The 20,005-nt window shown below is 33.7% G+C and overlaps 1 protein-coding gene across 1 annotated transcript; it reads left to right on the top strand.

Annotated features, from left to right (window-relative positions):
• Positions 1–15,111: 15,111 nt before the first annotated feature.
• LOC143052055 (uncharacterized) lies at positions 15,112–18,777 on the top strand. Its single transcript, XM_076225027.1, has 4 exons — positions 15,112–15,369; positions 16,937–17,161; positions 17,672–17,920; positions 18,481–18,777. Exons 1-4 carry the CDS (start codon positions 15,343–15,345, stop codon positions 18,760–18,762), a joined length of 783 nt encoding a protein of 260 aa, XP_076081142.1. The 5' UTR covers positions 15,112–15,342; the 3' UTR covers positions 18,763–18,777.
• The last annotated feature ends 1,228 nt before the right edge of the window (positions 18,778–20,005 follow it).

Here is a 20,005-nt window from a genome sequence, read left to right as displayed (position 1 = left end):
CTTATACCGATATTTTTCTTCGCATCAATTCTCAGTTCATCTATTTACTTGTTTGGATTTTTAAATATTTTATACGAGCGTCACTGATGAGTCTTGTGTACACGAAACGCACGTCTGGTGATCTAAATTATAATTCTGGTACCTTTGATAATTTCACCAATTGGAACTTTGTGTGACTGGTTGAAATGTTCCGTTGGAACTTTTGGGCTAGTTCGTAAGTAATGGTTTTGACTTATTTGTCAAAGAGCTTTTTTGTGACTAGTTGATAAGTCCCTTTTGACTTTTGTAATCAGTATATTGGTTCCCCTTTGATACAGTATGCCCAGTTAAATCATTAACAGTGTGATTGCGATCAGTTTTATTGACAACATAAGGAACAGTCAATTTATTAACAATGTGATACTGAACAGTTTTATTGACAACAATAGGAACAGTCAATTCATTAACAGTGTGATACTGATCAGTGGTATTGGCAACAGTTTGCGCAGTGAAATCATTAACAGTGTGATTTCTTTCAATTTTATTGACAACAGAAGGAACAGTCAATTCATTAGCAGTGTGATAGTGTTCAGTGGTACTGACAACTTTTAATCTTAGCATAAATTACAAGTATTGCTATTCAAATACATTCATCTTTTAAATGTGCATTAAATAATAAAAAGACTATACTTATCTCGAGTTTTAAGTTAAAAAGGGTTCTTTGAAATTACAGTTCATATATCTAGTCAATCTACAGTACCAGATCACTGTAAAGTTTTTGCATTGTCATATAATAAAGACCAGAGTTTCAAATCAAAATGTTTGCATGAACATGACAGTGTTTGCCAAAACTGTGAACAAGTCACTGAGTTTCTTAGTTCTGTCACACATTTGGTTGAAGAGGAAACTATAAAAGATCAAGATATATATAGATACAAAGTAAATCAGGCAGTCACTAGCATCAACAGCTGGAAGCAGCACATCGTAAGATCTAGGAATCAAGATGGTGCTAAATCTAAACTACTAGATAATATGTTTACTCCAGAGGTGTTCCTAGTATTTGATTGGGTAATGAAATATCTACCCAGAAGGTACCGTGAGGATCAGAGCAACTGGTTTGCTAAGAGGGTTAGTAATTGGCACATACGTACAGTGTTTCACAACTCAGAAAATGATATAGAAAGTCTTGGATTTGTCCACATATTTCAAATATCACAGGAGTCCCGTACTACCAGTGCTGTTATCTTAGACACTATCAGAAGTGGTATAAAAGAAAAGTATCCACAGATGGATAGATTGCATTTATGGTCTGACAATGCAAAGATGGTTTGACAGGGCAAAGAAACTTCTTCCGTATTCTAAAATGGTGAAAATAACGACAAAAAATCATTGAATCATTAATGCCACCACAAAGCTGTACATAGTGCAACGATAGTGCGTTCATCATAGAAATTTTTATAAATGTTTTATTGGTTAATGGAAACACAGTCGAGCTTACTTCAAATGGAAGAATATGCTTCTACAAGCCATATTCGGAATAGTTCCTGCTGCCAGCAAGAAAGAAGAAGCCTAAACACTCCTACAACGTATTTATTTACATACACACAGGGCGGATCCAGTCATGCTTCAGTGGTGTTGATGCTACACGGTACAATGTACGACGACCCATCAGTACATTGATGTCTAAACGTCGGCTCAGCGTTAACACATACGCCCCTTGGAACACATATAATTTGATACTTGTGTAGAATTAATGTTAGTCCAGATTGTTGAAATGTTATTCTTGTTGTATATATGCTATTAATGATTATGCTCATAATTGAGCTTTCTTTAATAAAATATTTCGTTTATGTACAAACATGGTGGGTGACTAAATATACTGACTTTGGATCTTTGTATTTAAACTGATCAAAAGAGTTAACATTAATGATGTTGTGTGGTAGGGAATTCCAAAGTACAACTGTGTATGGAAAAAAAGCTGTTCTTAAAGCAAACCGTTCTGGTGCTGAAAGTTTGATATTGTAGTGATTTGGTGAAAATTATATTTTTGATCCAATAAAGCAGTGTTGGAAAAATTGGAAACAACACGTTTAACAATTTCATGCGTCCAAACCGCCTTATTGGAGTTGTCTTCATAATAACGCCCGAAGCCAAAATTTGATTGATTGTTGGTTGCTTAACGTCCAGTGGCAAATATTTCATGCATAAACAGGACGAGAACAAGTTCACAATAAATACTATAGGTAGGTCTTGAAATAATAGAGGCCATATGGGATGATGGTCGGGGGAATTTGGTCTGCCACTAGAAAATGAGGGTATATTGTGTAGGGACGGAAATTTTGCATTGCAACAGGCCACATACGGACCCCTCAAAGAGTTGTTGCAAGGGTTCATAACGTGCAAAAAGCGTGGTACTCCTCTTACACGAGGTATCGTATTTAACGTCCCCAATCTGACCGAACGCGACTGCGAACTTGATACATCCCGCACAGCCAAACGGACGCCCCACTTCGGCAAGCGTTTAACTGCCGGTCGGATGAAGACCAGTCACCCTTGCGGGTTCTAAAATTTGAGTCTGAGTATGTTTAAGTCCCGAAACCGATGAATAGAACCTTAAATAAATAGCCAAATTCATCTTTACTAAGACATATATCCTTTTTAACTTGCAGCATCTTATTCATCTTCACTTTGCATTTCCCTGCGATTGTTGGAACGTCTCTGATGGAGTCTCACCAGAACTTGGAACAGAACATTAGGCTATTCCCTGTATGTGGTCATCTGCAGAAAGTCCATCAATTTGTCTTGAAAAAATGAAGTATATTTGCATTTCGAGGTAAATCACACAGCACTTCTTTCAGTAAAATATTGCATTGAATAAAGTATAAATGAAACTGATATGAAAAAATTAAGACATGCTTAATAGTTAAACCCCCCTTTTTTGCCCCCATTACACCGTTATATCTATACATGATTTTATACAAATGGCATACTAGTGAAAAGTATCAATTTGTATTTACTTATACTAAAGTTATTGTGCAAAACACAATACAAATGCTTATTTAAACCCCTTTTTGGCTCCTTATTGGGACCAAACCCCCAAAATCAATCCCCAGCTCCCTTTAGTGGTTATTAACCTTGTGTTAAAATTTTATAAATGTCTATTAACTTAACTTAAGTTATCCGGAAACCATTCATCTTCGGACGACGCTTACGAACCAATAAAACCATCGCAAAAAATTTTTTGCGGTCGTATAAAGAGTCTATAAGTGGCATAATTTACATGAAAGATAATTTTATCCATCTAAATAACACATCTTCCTTAATTGATCAAATCATCATTACATTTAATTCCTAGTCTTGTCATACAAAGTAAACAGGCCTTTTACATAAACAGAGATGGAAATATTGTGGAGGAACCGGCTCCAAAACTCTTCTCTCAAACCCCCTAAATCTACTCTATCTTCTCCACTGAACCTCATTTTCAAGGGGTTGTGCAGGTCATCCTGGGATACCCGTATCAGCTCCAGGGCATCAGATAAAACAAATCCTCTCCGTACTTCCATCAAAAAGGGATCCTCAATGTCAGGGTTTAATAAAAGTATGACTGTTCTTTAAGAGCTACCACTAAAAGATTAATAAAAAGTCATACTATAAAACATTTGAGACAGAAATATAAGACTCATTTCCTTTTCTTATTATCATTCATTTAAGTTCACATTATTAGAGTTCACATTATTAGAATATTCATAACAGTATAATCTGTTGCATAACATTTTAGATCAGTGATTCTAAATAAATGACTGCAGATAATTAATTAGACACCATTTCCTCTTTCTTAAACAAATATGATTAATCTTCATACCCACATTCTAACTGGGAAAATAATATCTCACTAGATAAAAGGTTTGGAACTCATATAAAAGTCAACCAATATTCTTTAAAGGGCTATGCACATCTCTATTGTATGTCACAATTATCTTTCAAGTTTAACAATTTTGTTGTGCATTTTCAGAAGTTGTGCCGACAGACCGTTTCATTAGTATATCTTGGCCAACATACGAAGCTTACGTGAGGATCAAGAAAAGTAAAATGCTCAACTTAGCGCATCTTAAATCGAACGAACAGTCTTTCAGCTGGCCCCTAAACAAATATATATACTAGTTCAGTGATATTGAACGCCATACTGAACTCCAAATTGTACACAAGAAACGAAAAATGGAAATAATAAAAGACTAACAAAGGACAGGCGCAAAAGTATGGCCGGGTTAAACGTGTTTATTAGATCTAAACCCTTCCCCTTTACCGCTAGCCAATGCAGAAAAGTAAACACATAACAATATACACATTACTGTTCAACCATTTGTATCTTCAAAGGAAAAACAACTATGACTATATAATCGTCCAAGATATTTTACATTATCTGCCAAATGAACAAGCAAATGAACATTTAAAGTTATATTACATATCTCGTATACTTGTTCAAAATAAGAATTGAATTCCATCAAGAATTATTCAGGTCACATAATTTAATTTTTGTTGAACCATTCTTTAAAAGAATATAAATAGCATTGACAAGAAGAGCAATTGATTAAATATAGTATTGTAAATAAAGACAACAGTAGTATACCGCTAAATCCAGGGACAAAAAACAAAATCGGGATAACAAACTAAAACCGAGTGAAACGCATTAAATATAAGAGAACAACGACACCGAGCATCAGACAAAATCCCACGAGAGTAACAAATATAACATCAAAACCAAATACATGAATTTGGGAAAGACAAGTACCGTGATACGTCTTATCGCAATGTGAATTTACACTAAAAAATAAGAGAAAATAAACGACGCAACGTTAAAATTATTGTGCCATGATTAAAGTCGGACAAGAGTGGATACACTGAAATGTTTCGCCCGTTCTAGTGTTAATAACATAACTAATGTTGAAAGTATAAAAAAGAAGTATATACCACAAGCATTACATTAAATTAAATAAAACATCTAAATAATGTACATGTCAAGGTGAGATAATCCCTTTCAGACAGACATGTGGGTCATACAATCATTCCATACAAGAAATCAAGTTAACCTGTTGCTAAAAGCATGTTTGAAATTAACCTCATAAAAAAATGACTTTGACCAATGAACAATGAAAATTAGGTCTAGGTCAGATGAATATTGCCAGACAGACATGTACACCTTTCAAACATTCCATAACCATATATAATTGACTGGATGCTTAAAGTATCTGAGAAATGAGGTTAATATAAATAAAAAGATGTGGTACTAGTGCTACTGAGACAACTGTCCACCCAAGTCACAAGGGATAAAAAGTTAACAATTATAGGTCAAAGTATGGCCTCCAAGGTCAGATGACACCTACCAGTTGGGCATGTACATTTTACAATCATTCAATACACCAAATATGGGAGACCTATTGCTTATAGTTTCTGAGATATATACCTAACCCTGTAAACTTAACCTTGTTTACTGATCCATGAAATGAGATCAAGGTCAAGTGAAAACTGTCTGACAGACATAAAGACATTGAAAGGTACGTACATACCCAATATATATTATACTATTGCTTATAATAAGTGAGAAATTAACATTGCAAATTTTTTTACTTTTTTATCAAGTAGTCACTGAACCATGAAAATGACGTCAAGGACAATGGTCATCATATAGACATAAACTTTATATATATGTGCCTGTCCCAAGTCAGGAGCCTGTAATTCAGTGGTTGTCGTTTGTTGCTGTGTTATATATTTGTTTTTCGTTCATTTAATTACACCAAATCTTCTTGATTTTTCTGCTTGTGCCAATTTTCTAAAATGTTAGAAATATCTTAAAAAACAAATTGAAAATACAGAAACTGATTGCTTGCTTCATAGTTGTTGTCTAATGAATGATCATTTTGTGAATCAAAAGAACTAAAAATTAAATTGGTGTGGCCTAAAACCAAATAAAAATATGTATGTTTCCTATTACATCTTTGAAAAACAAACATGACATAGGGTAGGTATATAAATGTAGGTTTTTTTTTTAGTTTTTTTTAAATTTTACCAATTTTTTTTTCATTCAGTCTAAGGCACCAGTTAAAACGTTCAAACGGACTGCTCATATCATATGCCCCTGTCCTAAGTCAGGAATCTGTTGTTTAGTGGTTGTCGTTTTCTGGTATGTAACATATGTATGTTAGTCTTTTCACGTTTTGTATATATAGATTAGACCGTTAATTTCTTGTTTGAATTGTGTTGTACTGGTCATTGTGGGGTCCTAAATTACAGCTTTGTTGTTCAGTGTGAACTAAGGCTCCTTGTTAAAGGCTGTACTTTAACCTATATTTGTTAAATTTTAATGCATCGTGACTTGGATAGAGAGTTGTCTCATTGGCGCTCATCCTACTTTCTATACATGATATATGAGAGAGACATTTTGACTAAAAAGAGTTTATTGAAAAATGTCCCCAAAAATACAGTTTAGCTTAAAAAATAGGGTAGGGTAGGGTAATAAGGGTAATAGATAACATACATATTTTTTTTTTTATATGGCCTTATGATTTTCATTGAGTACACAATAAAACACGTTACATGGTTCTTATATTCTAAGGTTTTTCGACACTTTTTTGCGGTTTCTTGTTTTGTGCAGGGTTAAGTGCACACGGAGTAGTAGCTTTGTAATATGATGCTGCAGATCCAGAGTTGCATTTTGAGGAAACAGATGTTTGTCCTAGGCATATTGCAGTTTGAGCTGGACCAAATTGAGCCAAAGTTGGATTAGTATTTAGGCCATTCCTAATTCCTCTTTGCTGGCAAAAGTTGTTCTCTATTAAATCAGAATTTATGTATCCTGGATTTAAGCTAATCCCATGTTCAATTGATAAAGTGCATAATGACAAGAAGCCCTGTATGCTAGAACTTGTCCTCTCTGGTTTCTTCTGTCATTTAATTTTTAGTTTTGTTATAGAGTTTGGATTAAGTATTTCATTTTCCCTGTTTTTGAAAAATAACAAAACTTCACTTTAGTTTTTTCAACCTCGTGTCCTCAAGAGATGCAATTGGTCTTTTGTCATGAAAGATGTCAACAAGAATGGTTGTATTTTCTAGTAATTCAACAGTTGAAGCTAATTGAGCAGGGTTGTCAAGTGTGGCTTTGTAATGCTTCATTAGATACAGCATTTCACCATTCAAAACATCAGTAGCTAAATAGTTTCTCATTTTAGAAACAAGGGTTTATATGTTCCTCGGTGAGTTTGGGGTGAATAGGAAAACCATCTTGAATATTGAATTTATAGGCTTCTTCCTAATGACTCCAAACAATATGGACGGGGTAGTTTATAAGGCAACGGCCTGGTTTTGATTTATTTTCTGGCCGACTTGACTCCAAATTATTCCTAATTTTTTTTAGCACATGCTTTATATCTTGTAATATACAAATTTGATGGTCCCTTTCAAAAATGTCAGATACTAAAAATTTACTCTTCCACAATAAAATTAAATTCATTTGATGGATTGAATGTTTCACAATGTACAAATAATGAGTTGTTCAAAGAACACATTTCTTTTTTTTTTAAATGGCTTCTACATATGATAGCCAGAATAAATAATGAGTTGTTCAAAGAACACATTTCTTTTTTTTTTAAATGGCTTCTACATATGATAGCCAGAATCTGCCAGTGCTTCAAACTCATTTGGTGTTAACCGTTGATTTAAATAGGTGTTTAAAAATTTATCATTCATTATGTATGAAATTATCGTCATTTTACTTGTACATGTTGTATGTTCAATCATTGATATAAACTTTTAACAACTTACCTAACATGCTTAATAACTTTTATCTTTCAAATGCCTCATTAATGTCATGCATATATATATAAAGTACTTAGAACATCAACTTAACGACCACGGTTAGAGTAGATTTGATTCGCTACTTCCTCCCCGGCACCGGGGCTAGAACCTGTACTTTTTATTTCTAACTTCTACGACAACACCGCCTAGCATTGCGCAGAGACCTTATTATATATATATTATATATATTTATACACACGTATATATTTACCATTGCTTCCCTACTCACTTTGGTAGTAGTGACAATATCATTATGAATATAATAATAATACTCTATTCCATCTGACTGATTTATGCCGGGCTTATAATTTTCCTATTTCATAACTATTTGCCAAAAAAGTCAAATTGAATCTAGATTATATTGTTCAGACTTTAAAGACTTTTTTAATTAATGCATTACAATGAAATGTAAACCAACATCGAAAGAGCGTTACAATGTTTACTGAATATTCATAGATGTAAACACTTCACTTGCCAATTTCTAATGTCCCCTATGAAATGGAAGATAGTGTAAATTCGCTTTTAATTGTTTTGACTATATACAGTCTCCACCAGAGTAATGTTGATAAACCATAATACATACCTAAGCCGACAGAAGTCAAACTGTCGAGGTGCAAATTTGTGTTTATCCTTGTTACACATGGATCTTGCAAACACGTTATTTGCGCTTTAAATGAAGAGCTTATCCTCAAATCTGCAGCAGAGCTTCTTCTTGCAGATCTTCCACTTCTGTCTCTTTGGTTCTGTGCTGAATGCCTTACATTAAACAGGAATGACCTGCTTAATTCTTCTCCAAGAACATTTGCATGGCGTGGATTGTTCTGAAGATCATGAAATCTTCTGGTGATAGATGATGAAATGGTGTTCATATGCTGGAGATCGTCTGAGTAAAAGAAATAGTCTGAGTAAAAGAAATATAACTATATGGGCAACTTAAATCAAGTACTAACTAATAAGAACCTTATTTAAAAAAAAAAATCATACAACCTTTTCACCAAAAAAAAATTAATAGTTTTTGCATGCAACAGGATAAAAGTAAATTCTCCCAAATAAAATCTTTTTAATTTATTTTATGGTTTTCAGTACTTTAAAGTCAAGCGTATTTTGGACTTGACAACGTGTACGAAATCAGATATGTGCCAAAGTATACGTCGACTACGGTGACATATAGTTGTTAATGTCTGTGTCATTTTGGTCTTTTGTGAACAGTTGTACGTCTCATTGGCAATCATACCACATCTTCTGTTTTATACATAATACTATTACTTCATCTATAAAGATTAAGAAGTTGTATTTCTTGTAAAAACTTTGAAGTCTTGATGACAAATTCTTAACCAATGAAATATTTATTGTGCGTCTGTATAATTATGTCATTGACATGGAACGCAATCATCATGGGTTTATTCCAGATAATATGAACATTTTGTATATATATCGCCTTCAAGCGTTTATAATGCTTGACTTTTTTGCGAGAGGGCGTTTTTTCCAACTGAACAATGTTAGATATGAAAATTTGCTTTCGCAATTTTTTTTGCCATTCCCTCGCGGGGATTCGAACTTGTGCTACTGAGATATCGTGACACCAAATCTCCTTGCACTGTATCCGACATGCTAGGCATATAAATTTATATAAGACATATTTTTTTTATCTCATTATGACTATCGGTAGACTTTATTTTATAGGAAAAAGTTCTAAATTATCCACAGAAATGTTAACCGCCTATTATATAACAAAACTGGTTACTGACATTCTTTTTAAATGTTACAGTTTATGTTCTTTTTGGGCAAGCACGTTACTTTGACATTTGTACTGGCAGATCTAGAAATTTTCATAAGTGGGGCCCACTGACTGCCTAAGAGGGAGCCTGCTCCAGTCACGCTTCAGTCATTACCTATATAAGCAATCATTTTTTTTCCCTTTTTCTCAAAAAGGGGGGAGGAGCTAAATCTGCCTCTGAAATTTGGCACCTAATCAAAATTTAAAGGTTTGTTTTCTTGAAACATGATAACAATTATTTAAAGAAACACCTATGTGTTTTTTAGTGTCCCTTTTTGCAAAAGCTTGAATTATGTAAAATATATTTTACATGTTGATCGGAATAGTACGAATTTTTATTAGATTAGAATACATACAGATTAAGATTAATTAACCGGTGTAATATTCTGATCTGTGATTTTAAAGAATAGGTACAAATTATATGTTTGATGTCGACAATGTTGGTAAACATCTATTTTTAGGTACTTAGTATCTCTTTATTGACAATAATAATTCTTTAGAATTTATGTTTGTTTTTTTTCTCTTTAAAACTGTCTTTTTGTGAATTTATTCAGCAACAAATCAAATCATTTATTTTTTAATCCCATAGAAGTCAAGTTTTTTTTTTAAACGAAATGTCCTTTTTCCTTCAATCTTATTTTTACCCCCAAGGGTGACTGGGGAATAGAAATATGGACACTTGGTCTTCATTCGACCGGCAGTAAAACGCTTGCCGAAGTGGGGCGTCCGTTTGGCTGTGCGGGATGTATGATGTATCAAGTTCGCAGTCACGTCCGGTCAGATTGGGACGTTAAATCTGATGCCTCGTGTAAGGAGCCTGCCACGCTCTTTTGCACGTTAAGAACCCTTGCAACAACTCTTTGAGGGGTCCGTAGGTGGCCTGTTGCAAGGCAAAATTTCTGTCCCTATCCAATATACCCTCATTTTCCAGTGGCAGTCCAAATTTCCCCGACCATCATCCCAGATGGCCTCTATTATTTCAAGACCTACCTATAGTATTTATTGTGAACTTGTTCTCGTCCTGAATATGCATGAAATATTTGCAACTGGACGTTAAGCAACCAACAATCAATCAATCTTATTTTCAAGGGAAATCGACAATTTGCAGAAGAACACAGAATGTCATGTGGCCCCTGGCCTTGTTACCCAATAAGAGAAGCTCATGCTTAACTAATATGAAATAATTGATAGTATCATTATGTGTCAAACAGAAAAAGTCAAAATCGTATCTTCAACACTTTCATTTCAGAAGTAATGATCAGTAATAGGAAAAGTAAAAAAATATCTTTAGAAATTCATGGTAAAAGACAGCATTAATCATTATGAAATCAGCACAAATTCTATTATCTTAAGGTGCATTTAAAATTATCTTCCGAGTTTCTTTAAGACTACATGTTTTAGATTTTGTTCATATAAATTATCAAGAGTTCATAATTTAGAATATTTAAAATTGCATTGATTTGATAATACCCCCTCCCCCTCCAAGTTTCTATCTAAAAATGAAAACGATTATATACATTACAATAAGTGGATTATAAAAACAAATCTAAACTGTCACTTAAATTGATCAGAGACCAGGTTAATCATACATGTAAGAGTGAAATGAATGTCAACAGTATAAAACTGCTATATACATATATCAACTTATCTTGAACCCGAAACCTGTGGAAAATGTATATCCAGAAGGAGGGGTTTAACTAGAGAGCGATAATATTTTACACGATATCTAGAAACGTTGGTCCTTTTTGAATTTCATTAATACCACAGCTTAGGTTGAACTGAATTAAATATTTACCAATTCAGAACTCAACATTGGTATTCACTATATATTACTTAATAAATGTAGGCCTAGATTCGCCGTTTTCCACGGCCCCTTACACAGTCAGGTAACCTGGCAATGATCTTGCATTTACTACTGTGCCAGTTATTTAACCATTATAACATTACGGTTTCTTGCGGAATGAATGGCTTTTGTTAATATATTGACAATTTTATAAAATATTGTAAAGTAAGTTGAAAAATAATAGTTTTTTTTTAAATATTGAGAAAGTGGACAATGAGTGCATAATTCCACCACATTATATAAACATTAAAAATAACAGAGTCAGTAACTATGGGAGAGAACAAATTCACCGCGCTCCGTTGTTACGGGAGTGCATTATAATTCTTCCGTTAACACACATATATCACAACCACTGATAATAATCATACTAATAAATAACAAAAAATAGTAAAGTGCAATACCACACGACAGAGCCGAGGGCTGGTTTAATAACAACCATTTAAAGGGATAGTAGCTACGATTTTGACAAAATTATGAACAAGTTTTAAAGCTGAAAAAATCAAAGATATGTACTAAAAATATGCAATAAGATCGCTAGAATGTTTTCATAAACTACAGAAGTGTTAATAATTGATAATTCATATCGTGTTGCGTGCCTATTCATCTCATTAATTATGCATCGGGTTTACTTCCCGAACTTTGCCGACACAGCGACTGACTTAACCAAGATATAAATAGATATTAACATGTGCTTTTTGTTTTCTTACGTATTTGATAATTACTTTATATTACCACGTACATATTTGACGCCATTTATCAAATTATGTAAATAAAAAATGTAACAAAAACCGGCATATTATTCCAACCCAAGATTCTCCAACAATTGCGATCATATTAATATACACTTGTTATCACATTTGTATGACCAAACCATGCCGAAAACACGTGTTTGTGTGTTAAATAGGGGCCTCCATGAAGGATACACGTGAAGAATAATACTAAATTGTAGGAAGTTTATTTCTAATTTCTTCTCAGGTGGAAGATTCCTGTCCGTAAATTTATAAACATATTTTTGACAATAATGAACTCGTTGCGATTTTTGTTCATGTGATCTGGAATATTTACGTAATGTAAACAGGTTACGCAAACCGTCGGCTACTTCTGTGTTACTTAGCCTGCGTAGGAGGTGTTTTTGGGTGATTTTAATTACCGATCTCCTCGCTGTTTTTTATTTTTAATTTACAATTATTTGTCTGCACCTCTTTTTTGTTTCTTTTCTCGCAGAAACTGTAAATTCATGTACCATTTCAGCGATAACATATCCCTGTTCGACAAGTTTCCCTTCGAGGCACAATGTGCGATTGCGCATTGGGAACTGAAGAGTTCAAATCAACATAGGTCATATGAATAAGGGTTGGGCTTAACATAGAATTATTATAGTCCATTTGACTTCTATATATTTGCAGAAAAAAAATCTCAAAAATTGATTTTTATAAATTAATAACTTTTTCCTCGATGTATGTTAATATATGATATATACGAACTCTGACTATTAATTTCATAATTTTTGGTCAATAATTAAAAAAGTTTCCCATTAATTTTATTTTTTGAAGTGTTGATTACCTGATGGAGTAAGTATAAGTAGTGTAACGGCCTTCCAATCAAAACAAAAACAACATACATGTGCTTTTAATGTTTGTTTATTTGTACCATGTGACTTTGTATATTTAAATATAAAGATGACCTCTACTGACCATCAACCAAACTTAGAGTTCATGTCATGTGATTGTAATAATTGTTATATATATATATATATGATAGGAAACTGCAATTTCCATTTCCTATTTAAAAAAAATATTAGATATAGTATAAAGTAGTATAACAGTACTTTATAGGCAAAGGATATGAAAATGAATATTGTTTTATTTGTTTACCTTCATATGTTCTGTTAGTGGACATGAGTTATGCCATAATTTACCAACTATAAAAACATTTCTTTAATTTTCCCAAATTGTTTGCTTCCAAGATGGGCATTTTGCACATTATTAGATAACTGAATGCATATTAACTTTAGTCTGTTTTTTAATAAACTTTTCAGAGCCTCTTTGCATTGTTATAAAACTCACCATGCTAAAAGCATGAAAAGCTTGTGTATAGTAAGTTAACTTATTGATGACATAAAATCAATAATCAAAACTATAAAGCGATGAACATTTTCATTGGTGTCCTTTAATATTCAAATTGATAAAGTCACATGGTTCAAATAAACAAACAATAAAAGCACATGTATGTTGTTTTTGTTTTGATTGGAAGGCCGTTACACTACTTCTACTTACTCCATCAGATAATCATGTTTTCTAACTGATTTCCCTTCGCTGGGACCATGGAGTTTATCAGGAAAGAATATTTATCATTTCAATTAAGGGCCTTTGATGGACAGCATGACATGTACACATAAAACATTGCGAATTATATGAGTAGGAAACTTAATCGTTATTTCACATTGCTTAATATTAAATTAGCATCCCCGAGGATAGCAATTCGATCAGAGGAAAATGATACTAATATAAAGAGACCGACATGTTTATCACCCACTTGATATCGCCCTCCGATGTACCAGGCACTTGCTCCAAACAGACCGTACGATTCATGATTTGAATGAATGAAGGAATATTTTATTTGCGAAAGCATAAATAACATGCTATGGCAATACATAAACAAGTATATACAATGTGACAAAACAACAGATAACAGAGAACAATACATAATATAATTAAAAACCAATTGTTCAGAGAACAATTGAAGGTCTTTCCACCACTAACAATATCTTTTGATATCTTTTTGGGCGTCCGTTTGGCTGTGCGGGATGTATCAAGTTCGCAGTCACGTCCGGTCAGAAGGGGGACGTTAAATCCGATGCCTTGTGTAAAGAGAGTGCCACGCTCTTTGCACGTTAAGAACCCTTGCAACAACTCTCTGAGGGGTCCGTAGGTGACCTGTTGCAAGGCAAAATTTGTCCCTATCCAATATACCCTCATTTTCCAGTGGCAGTCCAAATTTCCCCGACCATCATCCCAGATGGCCTCTTTTGTATCAACCTACCTAATGTATTTATTGTGAACTTGTTCTCGTCCTGAATATGCATGAAATATTTGCCACTGGACGTTAAGCAACCAACAATCAATCAATTTTGATATGAAAACCTTTATATTCAGTTAAAAAATCAATTCCTATGGCTTTATGATGTAAAAATACGAAAAGATGTCTCAAGTAGCTAGCTGCATGACTTATGTATAACATCGGTATGAACATTAATATTACAGGATAAGAGTGTTTGTCTGAAAATAATTTGTCACGTTAATCTATGAATTTTTTTTTATACATTTTGCTCACATCAACAGTAGTAGTTTTTTTCAACTTTATTAAAAAAAATGTTTGGTCGATCTGGACTCTTGTACGAAAACTGGGTTTTTCATTCCGAGAATAGATGGTATTCTTTTTATTAAATCTGATGTTAGTGTACCACTCAAGCCAAGAATGGGTTTCCCAAAAAAGAAAGCAGGTAGTGTATGTAGACTAGCAAACGAGAAACGAAACTCCTTGCCCCTGAAATGAAACAGACACGCATGTATTCATATTTATAATAGGCAAAAGTAATACTAATATAATTTGTATACATTATCTCGTTTGAATTGTTTTACATTGGTATTTGGTGCCATTTAAAGTAATATGAAACGAGTTTTGGGTAAAAAAAATGTCTTCAAAAATATGCTTGTTATGTTTACATTCCCTAAAAACTAAACTATTCGTGGCTGTTTCAGTACGAAAATCGCGATCATATGGCATGCAAACCAGAAAACAATTCCATCTGCTACGAGTTTTTTCATAACAATGGAGGTTAATTAACTTTCGGAAGCACCGTTCCGATGATTGCCGATCTTCACCAGCGTAAACAATGATGACGTCAACGATGGATGCTGAGGTAAGTCCACGTTATACTGGTTCAGAAAGAAGTTAAATTTCAAGCGTTAAAGTGTCTTGCAAAGAAATTCTTTCAACTGTTTATCTAAAAAAATATCAGTTGTAATAAATTTCATCCTTACTTCCTCGATATATATTCAAAAATTGGACTGAAAACGTTAAAATCGTGAAGAATCATTGCTAGGGGCCCCAATTGGGGAAAACAAAATAGAACAAAGAATCTATAAATTTATCTAAACTCCTCGTCGGATCTACCGTGTCACATGTAAAAACTATCTATAATTTATCATATTCGAATGAATAGTTAAAGGAGTTGCCAAAAAGTGTCAGATAAACAAAATTTCAACATGAACGCAAACAAACAGATTTCAAATTGCCGTTTTGCAAAAAACGCAAGTTATGTACCTCGGAGCAAGAAGGCACGGGTCCCTCTTATGTTGAGTCACTTAAAATGATATCAGTCACTGCCGGCTTAAAGTTCGGATCGAGAAGCAACAGGAATGCATTGTATTTTCCAACTAATCAGGGCCACTGAACCCTCCTAAGTCGACACTCAAGTTTGACACAAGCCATAACTGTTTCATGGGCTGTATTATATCCACCTCCAGGTTTAATAGAAGGGAAAATCAATTCAATTTCGGGAAGGGTGTCGAAGTTTTCGTATGGTAGATATTCTGGATAAAAAATCCTGCGTGTTTTTAGCTGTCTGTCCTGCTTTTTTTTTTCTTTTTTAATTTTCACTATATTTAGTCCTGCCTTTTTTATAAGTTTATCCTGTTTTTGGGGGCCCAGCTGCTCATCCTGCATTTTTTTTTAATCAAAACTAAAATCGAATGGCAGCTCTCTTATATCGAAAAAAGTCACAATGTCTTTGTTTTAAAAAGAAAATATTCAGATGATCAAATATATAATTATAGATATTAAAAGTCCAAATATATTTAGTATGAGAATGGTCATAATATAGTCACAAATATAAAGGGAAAATAAAAACATGTATGCAATGCATTATTGCAATTCTAGTTGTAAATAGTTTTATTTCATATCTTTTTCTGAAGATGTAAGTTTTGCTAGACAGCTCAGCATATTTTTCTACAAGTTTTGTGCTCTTTAGCTTCTTGAGAAATGATTTAGAAAAAGTCACAAAGCAATAGAAACTTTTTCTGTAACATGATTTAATTTTTTGTTGTTGGTTTTTTTTTTACTTTCTTACCGGTATACATATATTTCAGGTAAGACAGCTCAGAATATCTTTCTAAGTTTTATGCTCTTTAGGGACGGACCATTTAACTTACAGGGGGGGGGGGGGTTTCTGGTCAGAATTTTTTGTTTTGGTAAGTGGCGCGACAATTTATTTTTCTTCAAATTTCAAATAATTTTTTATGGTAAATATCCTGTCAGAAGATTTTTTTATCCTCTTGCTGGTCAAATTATTTATTTTATCAAAATTCAGGATCAAAGTATTTATTTACAAAACAAACAATAAGGGGGGCTCTTGAATTTTTGTCTTGACCAAATATTGTTTGTCCTTATATATAAGATACATATGGAATAAAATATCTTATTTACAGTTTTCAGATGCATCAAGTAACAGGAGCAGGTCGCCAACATCTGACCTTAGCTCTGACAATGGTCAGCCTATGGAGAGAAACCCAAAGAGAGGTCGTGGAAGGGGCAGTGGACGTGGACGTGGAAGAGGTAGAGGTCAGGCGAGAGGCAGCAGAAGAGGCAGAGGACAGGGAAACAGAGGCCAGCTCCAAGAGGTCAATAGAGAAAACAGGATAGCTCAACTTGAGGTATTGATCAGCAACAGAAAATAATACCAAAATCATTATCTTCAAATTATTGTGCCCGCCTTACCAATGTCCTGTAGCTTTCTCAGCTCCTACTTATAATAATTGGATTTGAAATGTGCACTGGCACTCATACCACATCTTCTTATTTATATTGTAAGAAAAAAAAAGTCATATCAAAGTTATTTTCAAAGTGATCAGAAACATACAATCTATAATTATTACATCTGTAAAATCCTATATTGATGTTTCTGTGTATGTGTTTAGTTTCACGCATCTTTATGGATTCCAGGAAACATTTTACGTACGCTCGTTAATCATTTACCATTTAAATTTTCGAAAAAAAACATTGTGTTTAATATGATTTTGAAACAAAAACATTATTTTTTGGTGATTCGTCGGCTTAAACTGTCATGGAGGTAAATCAGCAAAGTCTGATCATCTGTAAATAGTGACCCTCAATAGTTGTAACATTGGACTGTACTACTTTCAATTTTAATCGCTTTTTTTCAGAATAGAGTCAATTCAATGTCCGTTGATGACATGCGCATTATTCTCAAACAAATTGCAAAGGCACAGCCCAGTTTTATACTCAACATCCTGGACAATTCAAATGTTGGCAATGGGCAGCCAGCTGGACCAGAACCACCAAAACCAGACCAGCCATCATGGTGCTCCTGCTCTAATTGCAGAGAGATGCCAACACAGCAGGAGAGGCTCTGTTGCAAAAGACAGCCTGTGAACTGCCATTCAAGGTTACCGGTAAGATTACAGTAACATAAATACAATTTGACTTGTAGAAAAAATAGAATTAATAGAGAAAAATATAGCTTGCTTCTTTTTCTGTTGCACCTTGATGTTACTCTTGTTAGGATCTGTGAAAATTTTCATCACATTTTCTCAGGAACTACAATACAAGGATTTCTGAAATTTGGTTTCAGGATTTATATAAGTCAGCTATACCATGTGATGCGTTTTCAGATTCATCACTCGACAACTTCCTGTTTACCGAACACTTGCATATTTTTACACTATTAATATTATCCACTTGCGGCGGGGGTATCATCAGTGAGCAGTAGCTCGCAGTTTCACTTGTTCTTTTTGTTAGTGTCATCTCTGTCGTCATACTGTTCTTGTTGCACAATCTGTCTGCATTATATGATTTACATTTTTTCCCCGTTTTCTTTTCTTGTGCTGTAAAGCTTTCATTGTAGTTGGTTTGACATTTCTCATTTGACACTGTATTGGTATAATATTTATGCTACAATATTTGTATTTTTTTAAAAATACATTAAATAATAAATAATATTCTTTATTTCTAGGATTTCCAGCAATGTGTCCTAGATGAACTTGTTTTGGAGCTGGCAATCCGGTACCGGAATGATTTTCTGGCACAGCCTGAAGATGACAACTACAACAGGTGTCATCGCCATGCTGCCTACAGGCAATACATACTATGGATTCATGGATATTTGGGGGCAGGAAATAGGAGGGTTATACCCAGCTGTTGTGTGTGGGGAATAAGGGACAAGTATCCCGATGCAACTGGCCAGTATGTTGGGTTTGGCCAGTATGTTGGGTTTGTTGGTGGCAGACTTGGATAAAATAAAATAGTAATATGAAAGGTTTTATTTTCTGAACACCAAACTGAAGAATAATAATCTGAATCAACAATAGCACAAAGCATAGACCAAATAATTACATATGGGAAAAGTTCCATGAGAACACAACATATTCATTTTTTGTACATAAATGAGGCAGTTACTTTTCTTGTTTGAATTGTTTTACATTGTCATTTCGGGGGCTTTAATAGCTGATTATGCGGTATGTGCTTTACTCATTGTTGAAGGCTGTACGGTGACCTATAGTTGTTAATTTCTGTGTCATTTTAGTCTCTTGTGGATAGTTGTCTCATTGGCAATCATACCACATCTTCTTTTTTTATAAATAGTCAGTCAGTGCTATGAAATATAGATTACAGTGATTTAATTTTAGTCTGGATACTGATGAACTACCACTGTTCATTGGTTGTTGTTTGGTGTGAGCCAAAGATCTGTGTTGAAGACTGTACTGTAACATTAAATTGCTTACTTCAACTATAGGGTGTTTTCGAGGGAGAGTTGTCTCATGGGCATTCATACCATATCTTCTTATGAAATTTTAAGTCAGTGAACCATGAAATATAGGTTACAATGATCTTACTTTGTCTTGATAGGTTCTAATTATCTTATTTTGTCTTCATGTTGATTGACTACCATAGATGCAAGTTGTTGAACTGTGAAATGGCACTCGCAATTATTATTTTGCTTTGGTCTTGTAGTGCTACCATAGGTGCATCTATATATAAGATTTCTTTGCTCTAACACAAACATCAATATAATTGAACTTTGACTAAGAACCATGAAAATAAGGTCAAGATCAACTGACACCTCCCAGAAAGACACACACACTTTTCAATTATTTAATAAATTAAATGTGCCGGTAGTCATACTATCCTTATAGAATTGGAACAACAGACCAAATCAGAGAAATTTATCATTGACCAATGAATTATGCAAATAATGTAAAGGTCAGATATTACTAACCAGACAAAAAATCTACACCTTGCATAAACCAAATATATTTCACCTATTCCATATGACTTTTTGAAAAAACAGCAAACAAGTAAAAAAAAAACAATGTTTGTGAGTTTTCATTGAAAACACATGTCGCAGAGAAATGACAAGTTTTAACAGGAAGTTCATGATCAATGACAATAATATCACTTTACATGGTATAGCACCCTGGGATATAACTTTCAGGCAAATATTTAGTACAAAATTACAATGAATTAGTATCATTAGCATA

The sequence above is a fragment of the Mytilus galloprovincialis genome, chromosome 11 (genome assembly GCF_965363235.1).
Source record: "Mytilus galloprovincialis chromosome 11, xbMytGall1.hap1.1, whole genome shotgun sequence".
NCBI lineage: Eukaryota > Metazoa > Mollusca > Bivalvia > Mytilida > Mytilidae > Mytilus > Mytilus galloprovincialis.
Note: the sequence above shows the minus strand (reverse complement) of the source record. Positions and strands in the feature narration are given on the sequence as shown.

Bases quoted from the DNA above. Each gene is read 5' to 3' on its own strand.
- LOC143052055 (XM_076225027.1), top strand. From the start codon at position 15,343: ATGATGACGTCAACGATGGATGCTGAG. The intron at 15,370-16,936 runs GTAAGTCCACGT...TCTTATTTACAG, and splicing joins CGTCAACGATGGATGCTGAG to TTTTCAGATGCATCAAGTAA. The intron at 17,921-18,480 runs GTAAGATTACAG...CTTTATTTCTAG, and splicing joins ACTGCCATTCAAGGTTACCG to GATTTCCAGCAATGTGTCCT.